Genomic DNA, 20,328 nt, shown 5'->3' with positions numbered 1-20,328 from the left:
GCACACGGCCGACCCAGGTTCAATTCCCAACATCCCATATGGTCCTCTGAGCACTGCCAGGGGTGACTCCTGAGTGCAGAGCCAGGAGTAACCCCTGTGCATTGACAGGTGTGACCCCCTCCCAAAAAAAAAAAAACACCAGCATAGCACTGTTGTCCCATTGTTCATCGACTTGCTCGAGCGGGCACCAGTAACGTCTCCATTGTGAGACTTGTTACTATTTCTGGCATATCGAATATGCCAGATAGTATATATCGAATATATAGTATTTCTGGCATATCGAATACGCCACGGGTAGCTTGCCAGGCTCTGCTGTGCGGGTGGGATACTCTCGGTAGCTTGCCGGGCTCTCCGAGAGTGACAGGAATTGAACCGGGGTCAGCTGTGTGCAAGGCCCTACCTGCTGTGTTATCGCTCCAGTCCAGGTAAGCCAGAGTAGAAGGTTAAATGCAACTCAGTGCAGGTCAGCCATGACGGTCCCTAGATGTCAGTGTTGGGCCCCGGCACTGCACTGGACACAGTTAGGGGACAGCGCCCCCGAGAGGCGGGCACAGCAAGGATGTTTAGAGACTAAATCACCATGCCACGGGAAGAACAGTTAGTCTGTTCTTCAAATATTCAGTGCGAAAGCACCTAAAGTATCCACAAGGGGGAAAGCAAAACTAAAAATATTCACAAGTGCACGTTCATTATTAAACTTGAATTACAACTTCGTTGTGTTTATTTCATCCCAGCGCTTCTTTTAAACTAGTATTAAATTAGGGGTCTGGTCAGTTCAAAATGCCAATGAAATTATAAACATGTGAAGATTCTTTGGAACTTGTTTTGTACTAATGGTTTATATTGGTCATCCCCAGCCTTCCTAATCAGAAAAAAAGTCAGAAAAAAAAGAGAGAGAGAGAGAGAGAGAGAGAAAGGGAGAATAGAAATTACTCTCCTTGGGGCTGGAGTGGTAGTACAGTGGGCAGGGCTCTTGCCTTGCATGCAGGAGTGATCCCTGAACTGAGAGGCAGGAGTGAGTCACGAGCACTCCTGAGTGAGTGCCCCACCCCTCCCCCCCACACACAAAACACTCTTATTTTTGTGCACATGGAAGAGCAGTGCCGATGAGTCTACCCATGTGTATATTATGCACAAAAACAGAAACTGAACAGCCGGTGTTGCAATGCGCGGCCAGACTGCAGCCAAGCATATGACACCCAGAAGGGCCAGGAACAGAGGGCGAGGGGCGAGCGCTCACCCCAGCAAGGCCCACGGCTGACAGCCGCTCGCGGGTGGGATCACTGACTTCTCAGACTGTCTGATTAACAGAGACGAGTCCCGAAGCAGTGCTAGGACTGGCTTCCCAGTGAATATACCAGGGCCAGTGGCTTCAAAATTGCTTATGTAGGCTGAATTTGGACAACACTTTCCCAAAGTAGTTACACTCCCTCGATCATGAATGAGAATACTTGAGACAGCAACTTCTACAGTGTCCACCCTACTCACTGCCGAAGGCCTCTTTCACCAGCTGCCCTGAGGCCATGCACAGCCTGTCCCTCCCGGTCCCACCTGGGTCACGTTTCCACACTGATGCCTCTACCATTCCCCCCGTGGCCCAGTAAAATGCTTCACAGACACAAACACGACTCAGATGTCACCCCCTGCAGGAAAGCGCCCCTAAACTCCCCAGTGATTAATCTTCCCTCCTCTAAACCCACCCACCTTACTTCGTCGTACTTCCTACCCTAATATCCTGCCATTGTCTGTTGACAGCTATCTTCTGGAAGCATTCTAAGACCAGACACACATTTCTCATTTATCTTTGTTTTTCCACTACTTGGCGAGCACTGTGATATATAATAGGTTCTTAAATATACCGTATGAATGCAACTAAGCAGCGTTTCTTTTTTTTCTTTTTTTTTTGCTTTTTGGGTCACACCCGGTGATGCTCAGGGATTACTCCTGGCTTTGCACTCAGGAATCACTCCTGGCGGTGCTCGGGGAACCATATGGGATGCTGGGAATCGAACCTGGGTCAGCCGCATGCAAGGCAAACGCCCTCCCCGCTGTGCTATCGCTCCAGCCCCACTAAGCAGTGTCTCTATAAAACACTATTTCAGCATTTCAACTGAGATCTGAAGCCCAGTCTCTCCCGAACCAGCAACCCTTTCCTACAGACTGGTGAGTCCCTAACGGTACTTTTTTCCTGCTCTCGAAGCAACCAGAATTTTCACTGGAAATGATTTAACTTTAGTGGTTCTGTTTAGATTTGAAAAGAGAACACTAAAACAATTCAAAGAGAGGAATGGACAGAGACAGGAATCCTGGCGTCAACACCCCCCTCAGCCTCTAGAGAACAATGCTTAAACCACACGTCAGAAGATATTAATGGGATCATCGGGAAAAGTAATTTCTCTAAGACTTGAGCGAATCTGAAACCCCTGGTTTAGAGGCATCTGTGTGGAGTCAAGTCACATAAGCCAAGGGGGAATATGCAGGATTGGAGACAAAGTTAAACCCAGAAATGAAGACATCAACTTCTGAATACGCCCTCAAGCAGCTTCTCGGGCAGATCTAAAACACATTGACAAATATTTCACACGGAAAAACAGTGAACAACAGCAATCAGTAGAGTCACACATTTCTAATAAATTAAAAACAATAAACAAATAACAAAAGGCAACAGAACAGGATGGAATGAAACACATTTATGACTTTTCGCCCGTAAGGCCAGGTCCAAGATGGACAGGCTGGGAATGCATGCACCGGCTCTGTCATCTCCCGCACACAGTGTCAGCCCCCGCACACAGTGTCAGCCCCTCTGGGGGGAAGCTGACCTGCCTTTCCACGTCTGCCCTCCAAGCCCAGGTTCTTTTTTTGTAATTGTATCACCATGAATTACAAAGTGGCAAAGATACCTGTGACTGAGTTTCAAGCATACAATGTTCCAACACCAATCCCTTCACAGGTGTCCCCAGTTTCCCTCCTGCCCCCCCCGCCCCCCCCCCTGCCTGCCTCTGTGGGAGGCACGTTTCCCCTCCCCCATGGTCCTTGTGTTCCCTTCTCTAACCTATCCCCCACCCCCATCCGCCCCAGTTGCAAGATTAGAACCGATGATCACTTCTCCCGCTTTTTGTTTCTATTTGTCCTTGGGCATTTGATATTCCCCTACGGTGTTTCTTTAGATCCCACCTATTAAGAGAGATCATTCTGAGTCTAGTCCTCTCCCTGTGACTGATTGTACTCAACATGATACTCTCCAGATCTATCCACGTAGCAGCAAACCGCATGGTTTCACCCTTTTTATGGCCGAGTAGTACTCCATTATGTACCACAGTTTCTTTGTCCAGTCATCTGTTCGTGGACATTCGAATTGCTTCCAGAGTTTGGCTATCTGTGAATAAGAGTTCAGATGTCTTTTCTTTTCATCAAGCTTTAGGGCCCTTGGGATATATCCACAGGAGTAGAATTGCTGTGTCGACAGAAGCTCAATTCCTAGTTTTTTGAGGAACGTCCATATTATCTTTCCAAACAGGCTGGACCAGTCAACATTCCCACCAGCTGTGAATGAGGGTCCCGTTTCCCCTACATCCTCACCAACACTGGTCAAAAAATTTTTTAAAAGTCAACAACAAGGGGCTGGAGCGATAGCACAGCGGGTAGGGCGTTTGCCTTGCACGCGGCCGACCCGGGTTCGAATCCCAGCATCCCATATGGTCCCCTGAGCACCGCCAAGGGTGATTCCTGAGTGCATGAGCCAGGAGTGACCCCTGTGCATCGCCGGGTGTGACCCCCCCCCCAAAAAAAAGTCAACAACAAAAAAAAAATGGCCAAAAAGAATGAAGATATTCCTGCACTGAGAGCTCAGCCATTCTGCCTCCTGCAAGCTCAGCCCCACAGGGCAAATCTGCTTAGGGCAGAAAACTCCAACTCCAGGCCCAGAGAGGACATCAGGATTGTCTCCGTTCCCTGGCACTGCTGGTGCGAGGACAAAGTACATGCTTTCTCACCTCTGCTTTGCCAACGAGATCTGAAATACTGGGCAAATTTCTGGGAAAGCTTTCTTCCCCAAAACACAAAGCAAAGGGGCTGGAGAGATAGCACAGCGGGTAGGGCGTTTGCCTTGCGGCTGACCCGAGTTCAAATCCCAGCATCCCATATGGTCCCCTGAGCACGGCCAGGGGTAATTCCTGAGTGCAGAGCCAGGAGTAACCCCTGTGCATCGCCAGGTGTGACCCAAAAAGCAAAAAAAAAAAAAAAAAAAAAAACCACAAAGCAAAACCCATGTTTGGGGAGAAGGCCGCTCTCAAGATTTTATTGTGTCTACACTGCTATTTTGTAGTTCTGAGAGGAAAGCTAACACTCTGGAGGGAAAGAAAAAGAAAAAAAAAAAAGGCAAGCTCTGAACTTTAATGAAACAGTTGTCTCAATCAACTTAAATCACTTTTCTAAAACGAGCTTTTTAATTTCTAAATGTTTCTTTAATTTCTAAATGCCCCTTGTTCCTTGAAGCAGAAAGCATCCTGATATTGTACATGTGTGAGGACTGGTCTCGGAGTGTTCATTTCACTGCTACTTACAAAGCAAATTGAAAACCAGTAATAAAAACCAGGCAAATGGGAACTCCTCAGGGAAAAATCATCATATACTGTGTGGGTAAATATTTACCAGCCAGTTTGGAGGCGGGAGAGGCCACCTGGGTTTGCCAACATCCACTTTGTTTCAGTTCTCCCACTACGGTCAATTTAAATAGTGGCCACTAAGTTCCTGCCAATAAAACAATCAACTCTCGGAAGCCAGTAAAACCAGCTCCGGCATCTAGAGCTCACGCCCACTGATGCAGACATACTCATGTATGTGCAGTTAGGTGATAATTTCCTAGATAAACAGTGGGAAAAGGCAACAGAAGCATTCATAATGAGTTTAATTATATACTCAGTTTTTTCATGTACACATAGTATTTTTGCACAGACTTTCTGGAAGGATTTTTAGGAAACCCTAAAAGAAAAAAAAAAAAACCGTGGGACTGAGCCGGAGCCATGGAACAGCGGGTAGGGCGTTTGCCTGGCAGGCGGTCGACCTGGTTTCAATCCCCGGCGTCACATATGGTCCCCTGAGTGCCACCAGGAGTGATCAGAGTGATTCCTGAGAGCAGAGCCAAGAGTAGCACCTGAGCACCACCAGGTGTGACCAAAAAAAAAAACCAAAAACCATATGGTGTAAGGAAGCAACTTCCATCTTAAACCATCCTGTAAGCTGCTTGAACTCTTCTTACCATGATTTATGCGTACAAAAATTGCAACTTTTAAAAATTAAACAAGTTGCTATATTTTCAGATTTGCAATGTAATTAATGCTCCTTTACCTATTTTTCTCTTTTTTTGATGCTTTAAGACAATTCTCACTCGATCAATAGTCTCTAGCGAAAATTGGGCTATATTATATCAAACCTTTAAAAAAGCTACATCTTGCCTTCTGCCTTCTGTTCTTTTTTCAAAAAAAAAAAAAAACACAACCACAATTAACAAAACTGCAGTGGTTCAACTTCAAGACAGGAAGAGCGTCACCTAAGTAAGGGATGGCCCAAAGGCAGAAAGTGCCTGGCCTGCTCAAGGCCACAAGTCCGATCCCTGCAGCCACCCGAGTGAGCCAAGTCTCTGCCATCTCAGAGCCCTGGCACCCCCACGGGGCGGCCTTGACCTCCTGATGAGAACACAGACGGACACCGTGAGTGGGCGGCACAGTGGGGGTCTCCAGCCAGAACACGTGTGAGCCCCACAACCAAGGAGACACCCCAGTGAGCACAACCAAGCGTGTGTGACCCCCGTCATCCGAACAACAACAACACTAGTCGGGGGGGAGGGGGAATACAAGCATCATTACAACTAAAGACTGTGCCCTGTTTAAAAAGTAAATAAACTGAGTCAAGTGTGCCAAACCCACTCCAACAGGCAGAAACAGGCCGGCACCCATGAGCTCACACAGCGAGACCACTCAGCCCCCCCCCCCCCCAGCCCTCCCGAGGCCTCACATGGCAACCATCAGCCTCGAATGAGCGGCTCGAAAGGGAAGCAGGAACAGTGTCACAGAGCAGCCTGGGGAGGTCACCAAAGGTCGCCCCCAGCAGCGAGGCACCGGGGCTCGGGGAACTGAGCAGCAAGGGCCCGAGCTCGTGCTGGCCCTGCTCAGGACAGCCCAGAGACCTGGCCAAGCTTCCTTCCCTTTCCCCAGGTGAGGACCCTGGGGTGAAACGCACTGTTAGACGGATGCTTCCTCTCCGGCTCTCCCACCTCCACTGTGGCAGGAAGTCGCGGGCAAGTTCCATCAGGTGCCCGCCCAACGGGGCACCGGGCGCCAGGACCTTGCAACCTGGCCACCTGCAGAGCCCAGAGCGAGCTGAGGCCCCAGCACACAGGGGACAGCTCGGCACCCGCGGCAGGCCACGGGACGCGGGAGGCCAGCACGAGGCCTGTCGCTGTCCGGAGGATGGGCGGACACTCGCGTGGGGCAGCCCTCTCCCTCCCCGGCCACATGGCCAACAGCAGACGCGTGAGAGTGCAGAGAAAGAGGGGAGTGGCTTCCCCCCAACACGGCCGTCTGAAGAATCCTGCTTCCCCATCACCCAGGCCGCACGCGGACATGACCCCGGCACTGCATCTCAAGGGGCCCCCCGAGCAGTGAAAATAAGGACGAGAAGGGGAGAAGCACCCGAGTGGCAGCACAGGCCCCAGATGGAAACACTGATGGAGCACAAGGAGGCCGAGCATCTAGAAGCGGCACCAATGGCATGGGGTCTCCGGAGACCCCGCCCGATGGTGACAGGGTGCAGAGCTCAGCAGAGGGCACAGAAGGGGGGGGGCTCCACCTGACGGTGCGGGGGACCGAGGAACCCATCTAATCACTGGCGAGAGCCGGTCACCAGGGATGCTGACCCGCCGGGGGAGGTGGTCCTAGAGGCCCCCGGGGGAGATAGGGGAGATGGGGGAGAGGCACTGACCTCGCCTGATTCTGGGGAACTGGGTGGAGACCCGCATCAGGGACTGCCTCCTCCTGGGAGCGGAGTGTCTGACGCCCTCTCTCACCCCCCAGTACACCCCCACTCCGGCTCCCCAAAGAGGCCCCCTGCCTGCAGCTCGTCATCCTGAGAAGAGCAGCTGTGGCTAGGGGAGCTGGGGGGGCTTTGCTGGAGCTCAGGAAACCTTCGCCCCACTCAATGGAACAGACCAGAAACGGGAGGGAGTGGCTTAAGGTCAGTCACCCCCGCTGAGCAACTACCCCCCAGGCCCCTGCTTGCTGGGGCCACAGGAATTCCAAGACTCTTGTGCTCTCTCTTCCTTCAGGAACATCTGAACTGAGGGAAGGAAGCGGCAGATGAGCTTACTTCAAAAGAAGCAACGTAAAAATGTCAGCAAGTTCATAAGTTGTTGAACCCAAGGCAGAAGGAGGCAATAAAATAGAAAAACTAACAATTTTTAAATATTAATGTGCATCACTTACATGATAAATGTGTTAGTTTATGTTAACAATTCAAAAATGAGAAAGAGTCCGAGAGTCACAACTTTCAACATGATCTAAAGTGCAAACCAAAGCTGAAGCCGTGAATCAAGCGTTAGCAGTCACAGTGAATAGGAAGCACTCGGTTCTTTTTTAGTTCTTTGCTTTTGTGGTGCCAGGAAGCAAACCCTGAGCCATGCAAGCATTCCACTGCTAAGCCACGTCCCCAGACAAACCATTTTTTAAAAAATAGTTTTATTTAGGGGAATAGGAGGAAAAAGAAGAAAAGGAGGAGAAAGAGAAAGCTCTCGGGGTTGGGGTTCAAGTGAGCTCTGCAGGGGAGGGAGGGAGCGTGTCCGGAGAGCAGAGACCAGGAGGGTACGCCTCGAGCAGGCTGGACCCAGCGGGGACTCTCCAAGACAGAGAATGCACCCACGCATTAGATTCTTCATCAAACTTGTGTTAGAAAAAGATCGTGGACTCAAAAACCTCAGATGTCACGCAAAGAATCCATGCTAGCATTCAAGCATCATCAAAAAGGAAAAACAAATAACATTTCTCATTTTTAGAATCTGGAGCAGGAGGTGTAAGCTACAACACGATGCCATTCAGCAAGCGTCTCCAGGTAGATTTATTGGCACCATTTATTGCTTGACTCGGCTTATAAACTAATAAATAAATGATTCAAAGGCTCTTGTGGAAAGGCAGAAAATACAGACATGCTAGGCTTTTAATCTCAAACAGAAAGGCCCAGCTGAGTATTAATTATTGCCACTGCCAGGAACAACTGAAGTTCTATAAAATGAACATTAACCAAGGTATTGTTTCACACAGGCTAACTGTATTCATTTTAAACTCCGGTTACTCTAGGAAACAGAATCACATTACCACCATGAAACAGAACCACTGAATAACAGAGTCAGCAGTTGGCACTTATGCTAAAAGGCTGCTGGCCACACTTACCGTTTTCCACATAGGGGTGAAAGGGTAAGACCAGGGCAAGGATGACTCTGCCTCGAGTTGGCTCCAAAACACTTCTGATATCTTTTAACAAGGTCAGAGGCTGATCGCAACGGTCCAGCAAATTCAAGCAGCTGATGACATCATACTGGAACCCTGTATTCTGCCATTCGTTTATACCAAGAACTCTGGAAAAGTCAGAAGAATTGAGTTGATTAAGAAGCCTCTCAAAGTTATCTTTAAAAATAGAGATGGCAGGGGGGCTGGAGCGATAGCACAGCGGGTAGGGCATTTGCCTTGCACATGGCCGAACCGGGTTAGATTCCCAGCATCCCATAAGGTCCCCTGAGCACCACCAGGAGTAATTCCTGATTGCATAAGCCAGGAGTAACCCCTGAGCATCGCCAGGTGTGACCCAAAAAGCAAAAAAAAAAAAAAAAGAGAGAGAGAGATGCCAGGGCCGGTGAGGTAGTAGTAGGTAAGGCATTTTCCTGGCACATCCCATCAGGTCCCCACCAAGCCACGCCAGGAATGATCCATGAACACAGAGCCAGGGGTAAGCATCACTGGGTCTGACCCCAAAACAGTAAAATAAAAATATTAAATTTAGATTTTTCATTTATAATTTAGATCTGCAATAATAAAATGACCAGGCAAAAGAATAACTGTATTTCTTTAAATTTAGCCTTCTGACCTATTTCCAAACTTTAAAATATAAAAAATCTCTCCTTAGTCTGAAAAATATTTAAGGTTATAAAAACATTCATGAACCAAAGACATCACATTCTTGAGCATCAGTTTATGGGGAAAAGTCCTCTCCACGTTACTGGAACTGAATCACAAAAGACAGGAGAAAGTCTAGCTTTCGATTCCCACGGTGCCTGTTTCGAGGGAACTTCAGGGTGGCATCACATCATTCCCGCTTATAACCTAAGACCTTTGGGTCGTGTCTCTATTTCCAGGAGAGAGATTTTGTACTCAATTCATACTCTAGAATCTTCATAGTTGAAAAACTACACCCCCAAAAGAGAGAGAGAAAGAAAGAGAGAGAGAGAGAGAGAGAGAGAGAGAGAGAGAGAGAGAGAGAGAGAGAGAGAGAGAGCGCTAGCTCTCAGGACACCGAATAAAAATGCTCAGTGAATGGGGCTGGAGCGATAGCACAGTGGGTAGGGCGTTTGCCTTGCACGCAGCCAACCCGGGTTCAATTCCCAGCAAAATATATGGTCCCCTGAGCACTGCCAGGAGTGATTCCTGAGTGCAGAGTCAGGAGTGTCCCCTGTGCATCGCCGGGTGTGACCCAAAAAGAAAAGAAAAAAAAAACATGCTGAGTGAAGGCCAGAGAGACAGCTCTCAGGATCAGGGTGGCAGGCAGAGACCTGGGTTCCGTCCTTGGCACTCGGGAGCAAGAAGGCCCTCCACAAACACCCACTACAAGCAGGTAAGACGCTCCAGCTGCTCATTAAAATCTCCCCAAATCCTTATTAAAAGCTGTCCCTTTTGTGAATGTTTCTATTTCATACTTTTAACATTATGGAGGGAGGACCAACAGATTGAATTTCCTATTTTGGTTGAACCGCTAATAGATTTTACACATGAATTAACGCAGCATGATTTCAACCATTGCTGTAACAAAGGACAAAACATTCCAAGCTGTGAAATGGGGGGATTAGTATTGAATTGAAGGAAAACAATTCAATTACCATCACACAGACCCACCAGAATCTGAGCAGGACTGCTGGCACTAGGGGAGATCTTACAAATCAGTTTGCTCAGCGAGGCGGATGTGCCCGGTGGTATTCCTAAGACCTATGTTAATTCCTGACTCTGTGGTTAGCCTGTGCAGAAGAAGGAACCGAGGTGGTCAGAAAAGTAAGTTCAGGGGCTGGAGCAATAGCACAGCAGGTAGGACGTTTGCCTAGCACGCAGCCGACCCGGGTCCGATTCCCACCATCCCATATGGTCCCCTGAGCACCACCAGGGGTAATATCTGAGTGCAAAGCCAGGAGTAATCCCTGTGCATCGCCAGGTGTTGACCCAAAAAGAAAAAAAAAATTACTTTACAAAAGTAAGTTCAGGGGCTGGAGCGACAGCACAGCGGGGAGGGCGTTTGCCTTGCACGCAGCCGACCCAGGTTCGAATCCCAGCATCCCATATGGTCCCCTGAGCACCGCCAGGAGTAATTCCTGAGCGAAGAGCCAGGAGTAACCCCTGTGCATCGCCAGGTGTGACCCAAAAAGCAAAAAAACAAACAAACAAACAAAAAAAAAGTAAGTTCAAGGGCTTAGTCTTTCTCCTTTCCTTCTAAAATACAAAGCCTGGCTGCCAAAACACATCTAACAAGGATCCAAACCCCAAACCTGTAGCCCATTTCCCTTTTCATATTCAACAAGTTCTCCCATTCAACTGATTACAAAATAGACTTTTTCCTAAGTCACCTAAGCAGCAGATGGTCTTAAAAGATCTGCGCTTCATACTCACTACATAGCCATTATTTAAACAAACATCCACACACACCCTGAAAACCATACACCACACACCCTGAAAACCAAGTATTGGCAAAGATCTAAAGAAACAAAAACCCTCATTCATTGCTGGTGGAATATGAAATGACTCTCCTGTGGAAGCTCATATGGCAAAAACAAACAGTAAACAAAAAATTAAACAAATATCCAGCAAGACCTCTTCTGGGTATATACCTCAAAGATATGGAAACAGTGACTCAAGTATCTATGCACCTGTATTTACAGCACATTATTCATGACAGAAAAACATGGAAGCAACCCCAATCTGTTGTAGAACAGATCCAAAAGATGCAGACAATATCACTGTCATCCCAGTGCTCAATGATTTGCTCGAGCGGGCACCAGTAATGTCTCCATTGTGAGACTTGCTATTACTGTTTTTGGCATATCGAAATACATCACGGGTAGCTTGCCAGGCTCTGCCCTGCGGGCGAGATACTCTCGCTAGCTTGCTGGGCTCTCCGAAAGGGGCAGAAGAATCGAACCCAGGCCAGCCGCGTGCAAGGCAAACGCCCTACCCGCTGTGCTATCGCTCCAGCCCACAGACAATATACACTGTGGAATATTATTGAATCTTTAAAAAGAAGGCTTCAACAAGCCTTAGAGACAGAGTTAAAGTGAGAGAAGCCAGTCACAAAAGGAAATATGTCCTGTAACTCTCATTCACGGTTTTTCCAGTCAAATTCAGAGACAAAAAATGGCAGCTGGCAGGAGCAAGGAAGGAATGTGTAATTTTTTTTTTATTGTTTTTAAACAAAGTGATTTAATGGGGGCCAGAAAGACAGCACAGTGGGTAGAGTGTTTGCCTTGCACGCGGCTGACCAGAGTTGAATCCCAGCATCCCATATGATTCCCCTGAGCCCGTATGGTCAGGAGTGATCCCTGAACACAGAGCCAGGAGTAATCCCAGAGTAACTCTAGGTGTGGTCCAAAAAGGGGGCCGGGAATTTAACTGAGTAAAGCAACTCGGCATAGATATGAGAAATATATGAAATTCCAACTCGAAATCAAGCTCCTCTATCAAATCTGCCCGTTCCACATCCTCTCTCACTCGCCTTTTCACTCCCTACAGTGCCAATTCCTCTAACTCCACTTACTTGTTAATAGGGAGGTATCTTTAAATATTCCTAAGGATGGAGGGTCAGAGCAATAGTACAGCGGGTAGGGGGTTGGCCTTGTACATGGCCAACTAGGGTTCGATCACTGGCACCCCATATGGGCCCCCAAGTCCCACCAAAGTGATCCCTGAGCCCAGAGCCAGAAGTAAACTCTGAGCACCACTGGGTGTGGTGCAAAACAAAACTTCCTGGTCATAGAAAACTTATTCTGTTCCACAGCTTTTACACAGTAGACTCTCAAGAATATACACCTGAAACCAAGACTACCTCCCCAACGCCACCTTCGAACTGTACCTGTATTTCTTCTTCTGCAGCTGCCATATCATAGTTTCTGACAGCTCCGTGGCATAGATTTCTTCAAAATGAGGGCTCATTATTTTTGTGACTTCTCCATCTCCTGCACCTAAATCAAGAAGTCTATGGGTTTTCCAATCTGGATTAATTTTAAGCAGTTTCTGAAACTGATCTGGTGAAAACACGAACATTGAGCCTCTTCCTAGCAACCTGGAAAAAAAGGGACAAAATGGGAAGGTTCATTATAAATTGAGCACCCCCCTCCCCCCAAATGCACGTCTCAAAGTGATGAAAGTTACCCAGCACCAACAACCTTTTGAACTCAGAATACATTTTATGCAATTATATAATTAAAATGTTTTGGAACATTTCTATGATTAAAAAGCAAAGTCAGTTAAATAATAACTACAGACATCATTTGTCTACAAGGCTGCAAGTAATACGCCACAACTAGGTAAAGGAAAGGAATAAATGGGGACAGTTGAGGGGGCAGAGAAATAACACAGGGGTCTAGGCACCTGCCTTGAATTTCACCAAGCATGGCCTGAATCTCTAGTATCAAATAACCAATTAAAAAAAAAGGGGGAAGGAGAGTGGGAGAAAAAAATAAGAAATTGAAAGATGAGTATGAAAGTTTCTAACAAAAGACTGAGCAAAGATGGAAGAAGCAACAGATTACATCTTCACAATTATTTTTTAAATGGCAGGTCAACAGAATAGAACTATAACATTATCCAGAACTGGGGGGGGGGGAACAGGGGAACAACACAATAGGAAAATAGTCATTAGGAAATTAAACAATGGGTGAGGAAAAAATAGCTTTACTAGATGTTCAAGAGACACTTGAGAGAGGAAGAGAGGCCCTTGTGATGCCAGCTAATTGGCATTTTAAAGGCAGTTTCATACTTATGGTTTTTTTTCATGTCATATAATTAGCTGGGTTCTATTATTTCTTTATTTAAAAAAAAAAAAACCCTCAAAAAAGAAAAGAAGAAGAAGAACTATTCAAGACCATTGTCCTGTCTTGGAAAAAAGAGCCTGAGAAGGGTAAAACTGGAGATCAAATGGGACTCTGGGACCCGCAGCCAGGGATCAAACGGGCTGGTGGATGCGGCATCTCGGGGAAAGGACGCGCTTCCGGTTAGACGGTGTTCCAGCCTCTCCAAGCCCGCGCGCCCAGGGTGGGGGTTCTCAGAATCTCTCTCCAAAGGACGCCGACAAAGCCACGGACAACACACAGGGACAGAAGGAAACGGGGCTGACGGGGCGGAGACTGGAGCAGCTGCCAGCCCTGACGAGGCCCGCAGCAGCACCGGAGCGGTTTCTTCTAAAACCCCCGGGTCCAGGAAACAGCAGTAAGGAAAGGGCTGGATCGGGGTAAGGTACAACATGCCTGCTGCACATGGAAGGAGAGCATGCGTGTAACCGTAGGGTTTCGAGAATTGAAATTATGGGGGCCAGAGCGATGGTACAGTGGGCAGGGCGTTTGCCTCGCCTGCAGCCAACCTGGGTTTGATCCCCGGCAGCCCAAGGGGTCCCGAGAACCCCACCAGGATAATTCCTGAGCAAGCAACAGGTCTGCTGCGCCACCCCCCCCCCCCCGCAAAAAAAAAAAAACAAAAAAACATTTTTAAGTTACCGAGTGTGGGAGCCAAAGCACAGTAGTGGATAGGGCGCCTGTCCTGCACGCCGCCAACCTGGGTTAAATCCTCAGCACCCATAGGGTCCCCCAAGCCCTGCCAGGAGTGATCCCTGAGTGCAGAGTCAGGAGTATGCCCTAAGCACCACCTGGTGTGGCCCCGAAAATAAGGAGATAAAATACAGAGTTCAAGCCCCCCTCCCCTCTTCCCAATAAAGCCAGAGGCAAATTCAACCACATCCAATCATGCATTTGCGGTAAATCTGCCCCACAGAACTGCTGGATAAGTGGTGAAAGGGGGAGGGGGCAAAGCTCGGAGACTGCTAAGCCTACCGCGGCCACACCAGAGCCATGGCATCTAATCGCCGGTGTCAGACCCTACGGTGAGGAGAGGGACAGTGCCCGGAGCAAGCGCCAAGCGGGAGCCGGAGTCGCCTCCCAAACGCTGGTGCTGACTGGACCGACTCTGGCTGAAAACTCATCATTTCCCCTCAACTCTGCCCAGCTATGAAAGTAACACGCTCGCCCAGCCCGTCTCTTAGGAGCGGTAAGGAACCCGAGGCCTTAAAAATTCTAGAACCGGAGGCCACATGACTAGGCTACATCTAAAGGTCCCCGAGTGCGGGAAGCTCTGCGCTATTTTCTGAGACAGTGAATGTGCAAGAGGAGATTGAGAAAGACTGAAACCGCTCCATACATCAAAACTCGCAGTGCTTCCAACCAAGACAGGGCTGCCCTCCAGGGAGTTTGGGAGTCAGTGAGGGCCCAGGACAGCCACAAAGAAATAGTTCATGAGCATCAGGAAGGCAGGGTCAGGAAAGTCGGAGCTCCTGCAATCGGCTTCCACGGGATACATTATCCCACTTAAAATAACTGACACTGACCAAGTTCAGCGCAAGGCTTCCAGCAAACACACACCATGGCTCTAATTTACCTTCCAGTGATGATCTTTTAAAAAAAACATATTTAATAATCAGGGCTGGAGAGAGAGCCCAGCAGGTAGGGCACTTGCACACGGCTGACTCCGGCACCTGCATGGCCCCCTGAGCCCACCAGGAGTGATCCCAGAGTGCAGTGGCAGGAGTCAACCCTGAGCACCACCACATGTGGCCCGAAAGACAAAAACAAAATCTAAAAGCCAATCTAGATTGGCTGGCCACAGCCAGTGTCTCCCCAAATGGATGATATTGCCAAGGCTGGAGCAGCTGCAGCTTTGGGTCCTGTTGTGGTTCACTTAGTTCCATCCCCAGCGGAGCACTGAGTCTCGGTCCGCAAAGGGAGTGAGCGGTAAGCCAGATGGGTTTGGGGATCCCTGATGCAGACTGCCTCCAGATCCCCCGTCTGTGAAGGGGTGTGCCTCCTCAAATACATCCTGCTGGAAACATGCTGAAGATAGCTCTCAAATCCCTCCGTTCTTTCTAATATAAAGGAAGAAGTCCGTCTCCTTGGGGCGGGGGGAGGAGCCTCCAAGTGATACTCAGGGGGTCCAGGGCCCACTTGGTCAAGCAGGCCAGTGGCTCGGTCCAGCGCCTGACAATGCTGCTGCTCTGGGCCTGTGGTGCAGGGTACCACCAGGACCACCCCAGCAGTGCTTGGGGCTTTCTAGGTCGCATCCAGCTATGCTGGCGGGAGTGGGGAGGTTTCTTTGGAAGCAAAAGGAGAGGTAGTGCGTGGGACAAGGCACTTGCCTGGCACGTGGTGGGCCTGGGTTTGATCCCTGGCACCACACATGGTTCTCCAAGCACCACCAGGAGTGATCCCCAAGGACAGAGCCAGGAATAAGCCCTGAGCACAGCAGGGTAGGGGCCAATACCTACCCACCCCCAAGCCCCTGATAAAGAAGCTACCATAGTAACTATTTCTGTAGAAGCAGCCACTCCTGGTAATATCCACCAATGTTATGGGTCAAAATACCAGTGAATTCAAAACTAAAATTTCAGCTGGATATGAAACTTTTTTTATTGCTTTATTTGGGATGGGAACAAGATGACGGTTAAAAAATAAACAGAAGAGGGCTGGAGCAATAGCACAGTGGGTAGGGCGTTTGCCTTGCACGCGGCCAACCCAGGTTCGATTCCCAGCATCCCATATGGTCCCCTGAGCACCACCAGGAGTGATTCCTGAGTGCAAAGCTAGGAGAAATTCCTGAGCATTGCCAGGTGAGACCAAAAATAAATAAATAAATAAATAAATAAATAAATAAATAAAATAAACAGAAGGGCTATAGACAAGAAAGATCACTATATTATGTCTCTCTAACCAAGATACAAAATTTCAAAAGAGGAAATTCTAACCAGGTTGCAATCAAGTGGAGGTGGAAGGATTTAAAAATTAAGTTCTAATGGGGCTGGAGTGATAGCACAGCGGGTAGGGCATTTGCCTTGCACGCGGCCAACCTGGGTTCAATTCCCAGCATCCCATATGGTCCCCTGAGCACGGCCAGGGGCAATTCCTGAGTGCAGAGCCAGGAGTGACCCCTGAGCATTGCTGGGTGTGACCCAAAAAGAAAAAAAAAATTGAGTTCTAAGTTTCAAATATCCCTCAATTAGATATAAAATATTAAATATAAATATTTTTGAAGAGATTACTCCTACCTTTTATTTAACTTTTAAGGATGTACATAACCCCAATTGGGATACAAATCATCAATACAGTGACTTGTGTATTTTCCAAAGAAAACCTTAAGTGGTCAAGAACAGATATTTGGTATAGCCCATTTTAGTAACAAAGTATCAGGCTGTGCCATATAAACTTAACTACCGATTCAAAATAACTGGTCGCCAAAGCAAACTAAAGGCAATTTCATATAAGCAACACCAAAAATAAATAAATAAAATCAAGAAATAATGAGAAATGGCTTGTGGTATCTGAAAACATCTTCCAGGACCAAAGAGATGACAGCCTCGGAAGCCAGATATTAAGGAGGGGCTGGTTCCAGACCACAAGGGGGAAAAGAAGTGGGTCCAAGTGAGGGCCTGAAGTGGTCCAAGAGGCTCCGTAAGCATTAAGACATGTTGCTTATCTCAGCTTATTTTAAGTCTTACAATGTTTAGATATTTAGCCAAGGAGGGATATCCATCTATATGTATCTATGTATATAATCTCCCCCCTAAAGCGCCTCTCAGGGTTGACGTGAGACGCTTGTCGGAGAGAGAATTCCATAGCAAGGTTATAAAGCTCGGGTGAGCCTCGGCGTTAGGAAAGCACTGATACAGGAGCTGGGACCCCTGACGACACACTGCTGGACTAGACTGTCCCCCAAAATCTGGGGCTTGGGAGCTGCAAATATAAGGCGTTTAGCCTGGCCAGGATAGGGGCTTTCCCAAGTATCCGGCTCCCCGCTGTGGTGCGGGATTAGCAGCGTTGCGGGCATCCAGGGGAACCTGTCACACGCACAGAATGCTCCCGTCCAGCCAACTCAGAGTCTGCACTTCCCCCTTCGCCTCCCTTCCTCTCTTTTTGCTGCTGCTGCTGCTGTACGACAAGCCAGAGTCACACTCATCTGGCTGCACTGCTCACTTTAGTCTCGGGCCTCAGTGCGAGGGAACACACACGTTGGTTGTGTTCACACACACTTGGCTGTGTGAGCCAGAAACGACACACTTGCGGACAGTGGGGATCATGAATGACAGTGCCGCCACATATGTGGAGCGACATGTCTCCAGCCTGCCGAGGCCCCCAGAATCTACACTTTAACCAGACCCCTCTTCCCAGGGGATTTCTCTGTCCATCAAAAAAGGGAAGCCATGGGCTGGAGCGATAGTACTGTGGGTAGGGCATTTGCCTGCACGCAGCCGACCTGGGTTCGATCCCCAGCATCCCATAGGGTCCCCCCAGCATGCCAGGAGTAATTCCTGAGTGCAGAGGCAGTAGTAACCCCTGAGCATCGCTGGATGTGACCCAAAAAGCAAAAAAAAAAAAAAAAGGTGGGGGGGAAGCAGAAGTTGCTCCCCACGTAGACACTGGTCAAGTGAGGCTGCATTAAAAGCAAGGACTCACTGCCAAGGGGTTAATCAAAGTCTTGGAGCTGACGTGGTCAACACCTTGGACACACTCACTTTTCTCCATTGTTTTACACCTAAAGATCAATTAAAAATATATCCAGGATTCACTTACCCATTGATAGACGTTCTAGACATAAAAAGGCTGAAGACAGATGACACGAAAGAGTGATATAACTGGATAAACAGCCAGCCCGATTTCTCAATGCTGTTGTTTAAGAAGATCTGTGTTCCTTGGTCAAGGTAACTCTGAACAAAGACAGCCTGGAGTGATTCACATAATTTCTCTCTGTTGCACACATACCACTAAAAAAAAGAAAAGAAGAAGAAGAAAAATGAGAATACACAACCAACGTGTCATCTAAGGAGTTCAAAAACACTTTTTGCCGTAATTAGCATCTCATATTCACATGCCCTATAATATATAAAATCCCAGTGCTATATCGCCTGTGTAATTCTTGCTCTCAGGGTGGCGAGGCCTGCCAGTCATGCAGCTGAACAGGTGGCAGCGCCAGGCCCATGACAGTCTGACTCTAGACCCAATACTTGATCCCTACCCTCACATCCAAATGAGACTTCAAGAAGACCTACTGGTCTCTCCAATGAGATTCAGCATGTGAAAGCAGAAACATTACTAATCTTGTTTCTTCTTTTTTTTCCTGTTTGAACCACACCCCTCAGATGCTCAGGGGCTACTCCTGGCTCCGCACTCAGGAATCACTCCTGGTGGTGTTTGGGGTCCATATGGGATGCCTGGGATTAAACCCGGGTTGGCCACGTACAAGGAAAAACGCCCTACCCGCTGAACGCTGTACTAACACTCTGGCCCCTAATCTTGTTTTTAGATAAGAAAACCACCATATAATCGAACGACTTAGCCTAGAACCACCCAATCAATGGCAGAGTGAGCAGCAGGGCCTGGCTAAGCTGCCTTTCCTGGGAAGGCTAAGCAGAGACCTCAGTGTACTTTATTCAGTCACACGGTCAGCTGATAGACAGGGGCAAATGTGCTAGGGAACATTAAGCTACTTAAGGTCACGCGGCAATCAATCAGACAACAAGGTAACAGGACGCCAAGAACTAGGTTTCCTCAAATAGGACAGAACCAGAACGAACTTTTTTAAACATTAACACAAGCACTTCAACTGTGGATAAAATGTAATGTTCCGTAGTCATTCCCTAAGAGTCCCTCTTCATTCGTGTGTCTGAGAAGGGGGCGGGCTGAAGGGTTCAGCTGCTCTCAAGTCAGCCCCCCGGACCAAGTCCCGGCTCTCTCCGTCCTGTGTGAGCTCAGACAAACCAATAATCCCTAAGCCTCCTCCTTTCATCTGTAAATGACAGATATGCTATTATCTATCCAGTAGGGTACTAGGAGGATTAAATAAACTAAGGCAGACAAATCCTCAATATGGTACGGCCACACAGGAAAAGCCTACAATAGTAATAGCAGGAAGAGTTCTCTTAACATGGCTTGATAAAAGTAAGCCCTTTAGGTGCAATGGTGAAAATGTAGATCAGTTATTAGTAATCCATTATCTGCTAAGAAACTATCAATTGGGGCTGGAGTAACAGCACAGCGGGTAGGGCGTTTGCCTTGCACAAGGCCGACCCGGTTTCGATTCCCAGCATTCTGTATGGTCCCCTGAGCACTGCTAGGGGTAATTCCTGAGTGCAGAGCCAGAAGTAACCCCTGTGCATCACCGGGTGTGACCCAAAAGAAAAGAAACTACCAATTTTCCCCAATCAGGAGCCTACTGGCCAAGAGTAACCTGCGACCATTTACCAGCAGATATCCCCAACTGCTTGCACAACTGGTGGGCCAGTTTTACAGTCACTCCAAGCTTGCTCTATGTTGTACGGAATCTTGGGCAACATCCCTAACAGTAAAGGGACCTTATAAACAAGACAAACAAGCAAAGAGGCACAGCAAAATTTGAAAGATTAAACTAATCTTTTTACAAGCCCTGTAATCTAAATTGGATAATCCAAGCCTTTCTGACTAATTTACCACTTAAGCATTATTACCATAAAAGATAAACACTACTGCCAGCCCGGTTTGGACCTGGAAATTATTTTTCTTTGTCCCATTCTATATGATAAGCTATGAAGTTCCTTGCGGGCACTGCACATACTTTTTTTCCTTGGTCTAAAACTGGTCTCACTTAATCACTAACTAATTCTTAATGCTCCTTGTGCCTGAAGTTATGCCCCAGTAGAGGTCATAAAACATTTTTTATTATCCTCATGACCTCCTGGTGCACATTCTGAACTCTACAGTTCTGGGGCCAGTCTGACTTTTACTTATTTTTTTAATTCTCT

The 20,328-nt window shown here is 47.9% G+C and overlaps 1 protein-coding gene across 2 annotated transcripts in view; it reads right to left on the bottom strand.

The window, feature by feature from the left end:
• The window catches only part of METTL9 (methyltransferase like 9), a 46,616-nt gene that overhangs the window by 14,215 nt on the left and 12,073 nt on the right, over positions 1 to 20,328 (bottom strand). For both annotated transcript variants that reach the window (XM_055136903.1, XM_055136902.1), the window contains exons 2-4: positions 18,125 to 18,315; positions 12,370 to 12,579; positions 8,439 to 8,623 (exon numbers count right to left, since the gene is read on the bottom strand). In XM_055136903.1, the coding sequence (XP_054992878.1) occupies positions 8,439 to 8,623; positions 12,370 to 12,579; positions 18,125 to 18,315 (586 nt within the window). The remainder of the gene's footprint in view (positions 1 to 8,438; positions 8,624 to 12,369; positions 12,580 to 18,124; positions 18,316 to 20,328) is intronic.

The sequence above is a fragment of the Sorex araneus genome, chromosome 4, assembly GCF_027595985.1.
Source record: "Sorex araneus isolate mSorAra2 chromosome 4, mSorAra2.pri, whole genome shotgun sequence".
NCBI classification, from domain to species: Eukaryota; Metazoa; Chordata; class Mammalia; order Eulipotyphla; family Soricidae; genus Sorex; species Sorex araneus.
The sequence above is the reverse complement of the archived record's forward strand: the minus strand, read 5'-3'. Positions and strand labels throughout refer to the sequence as shown.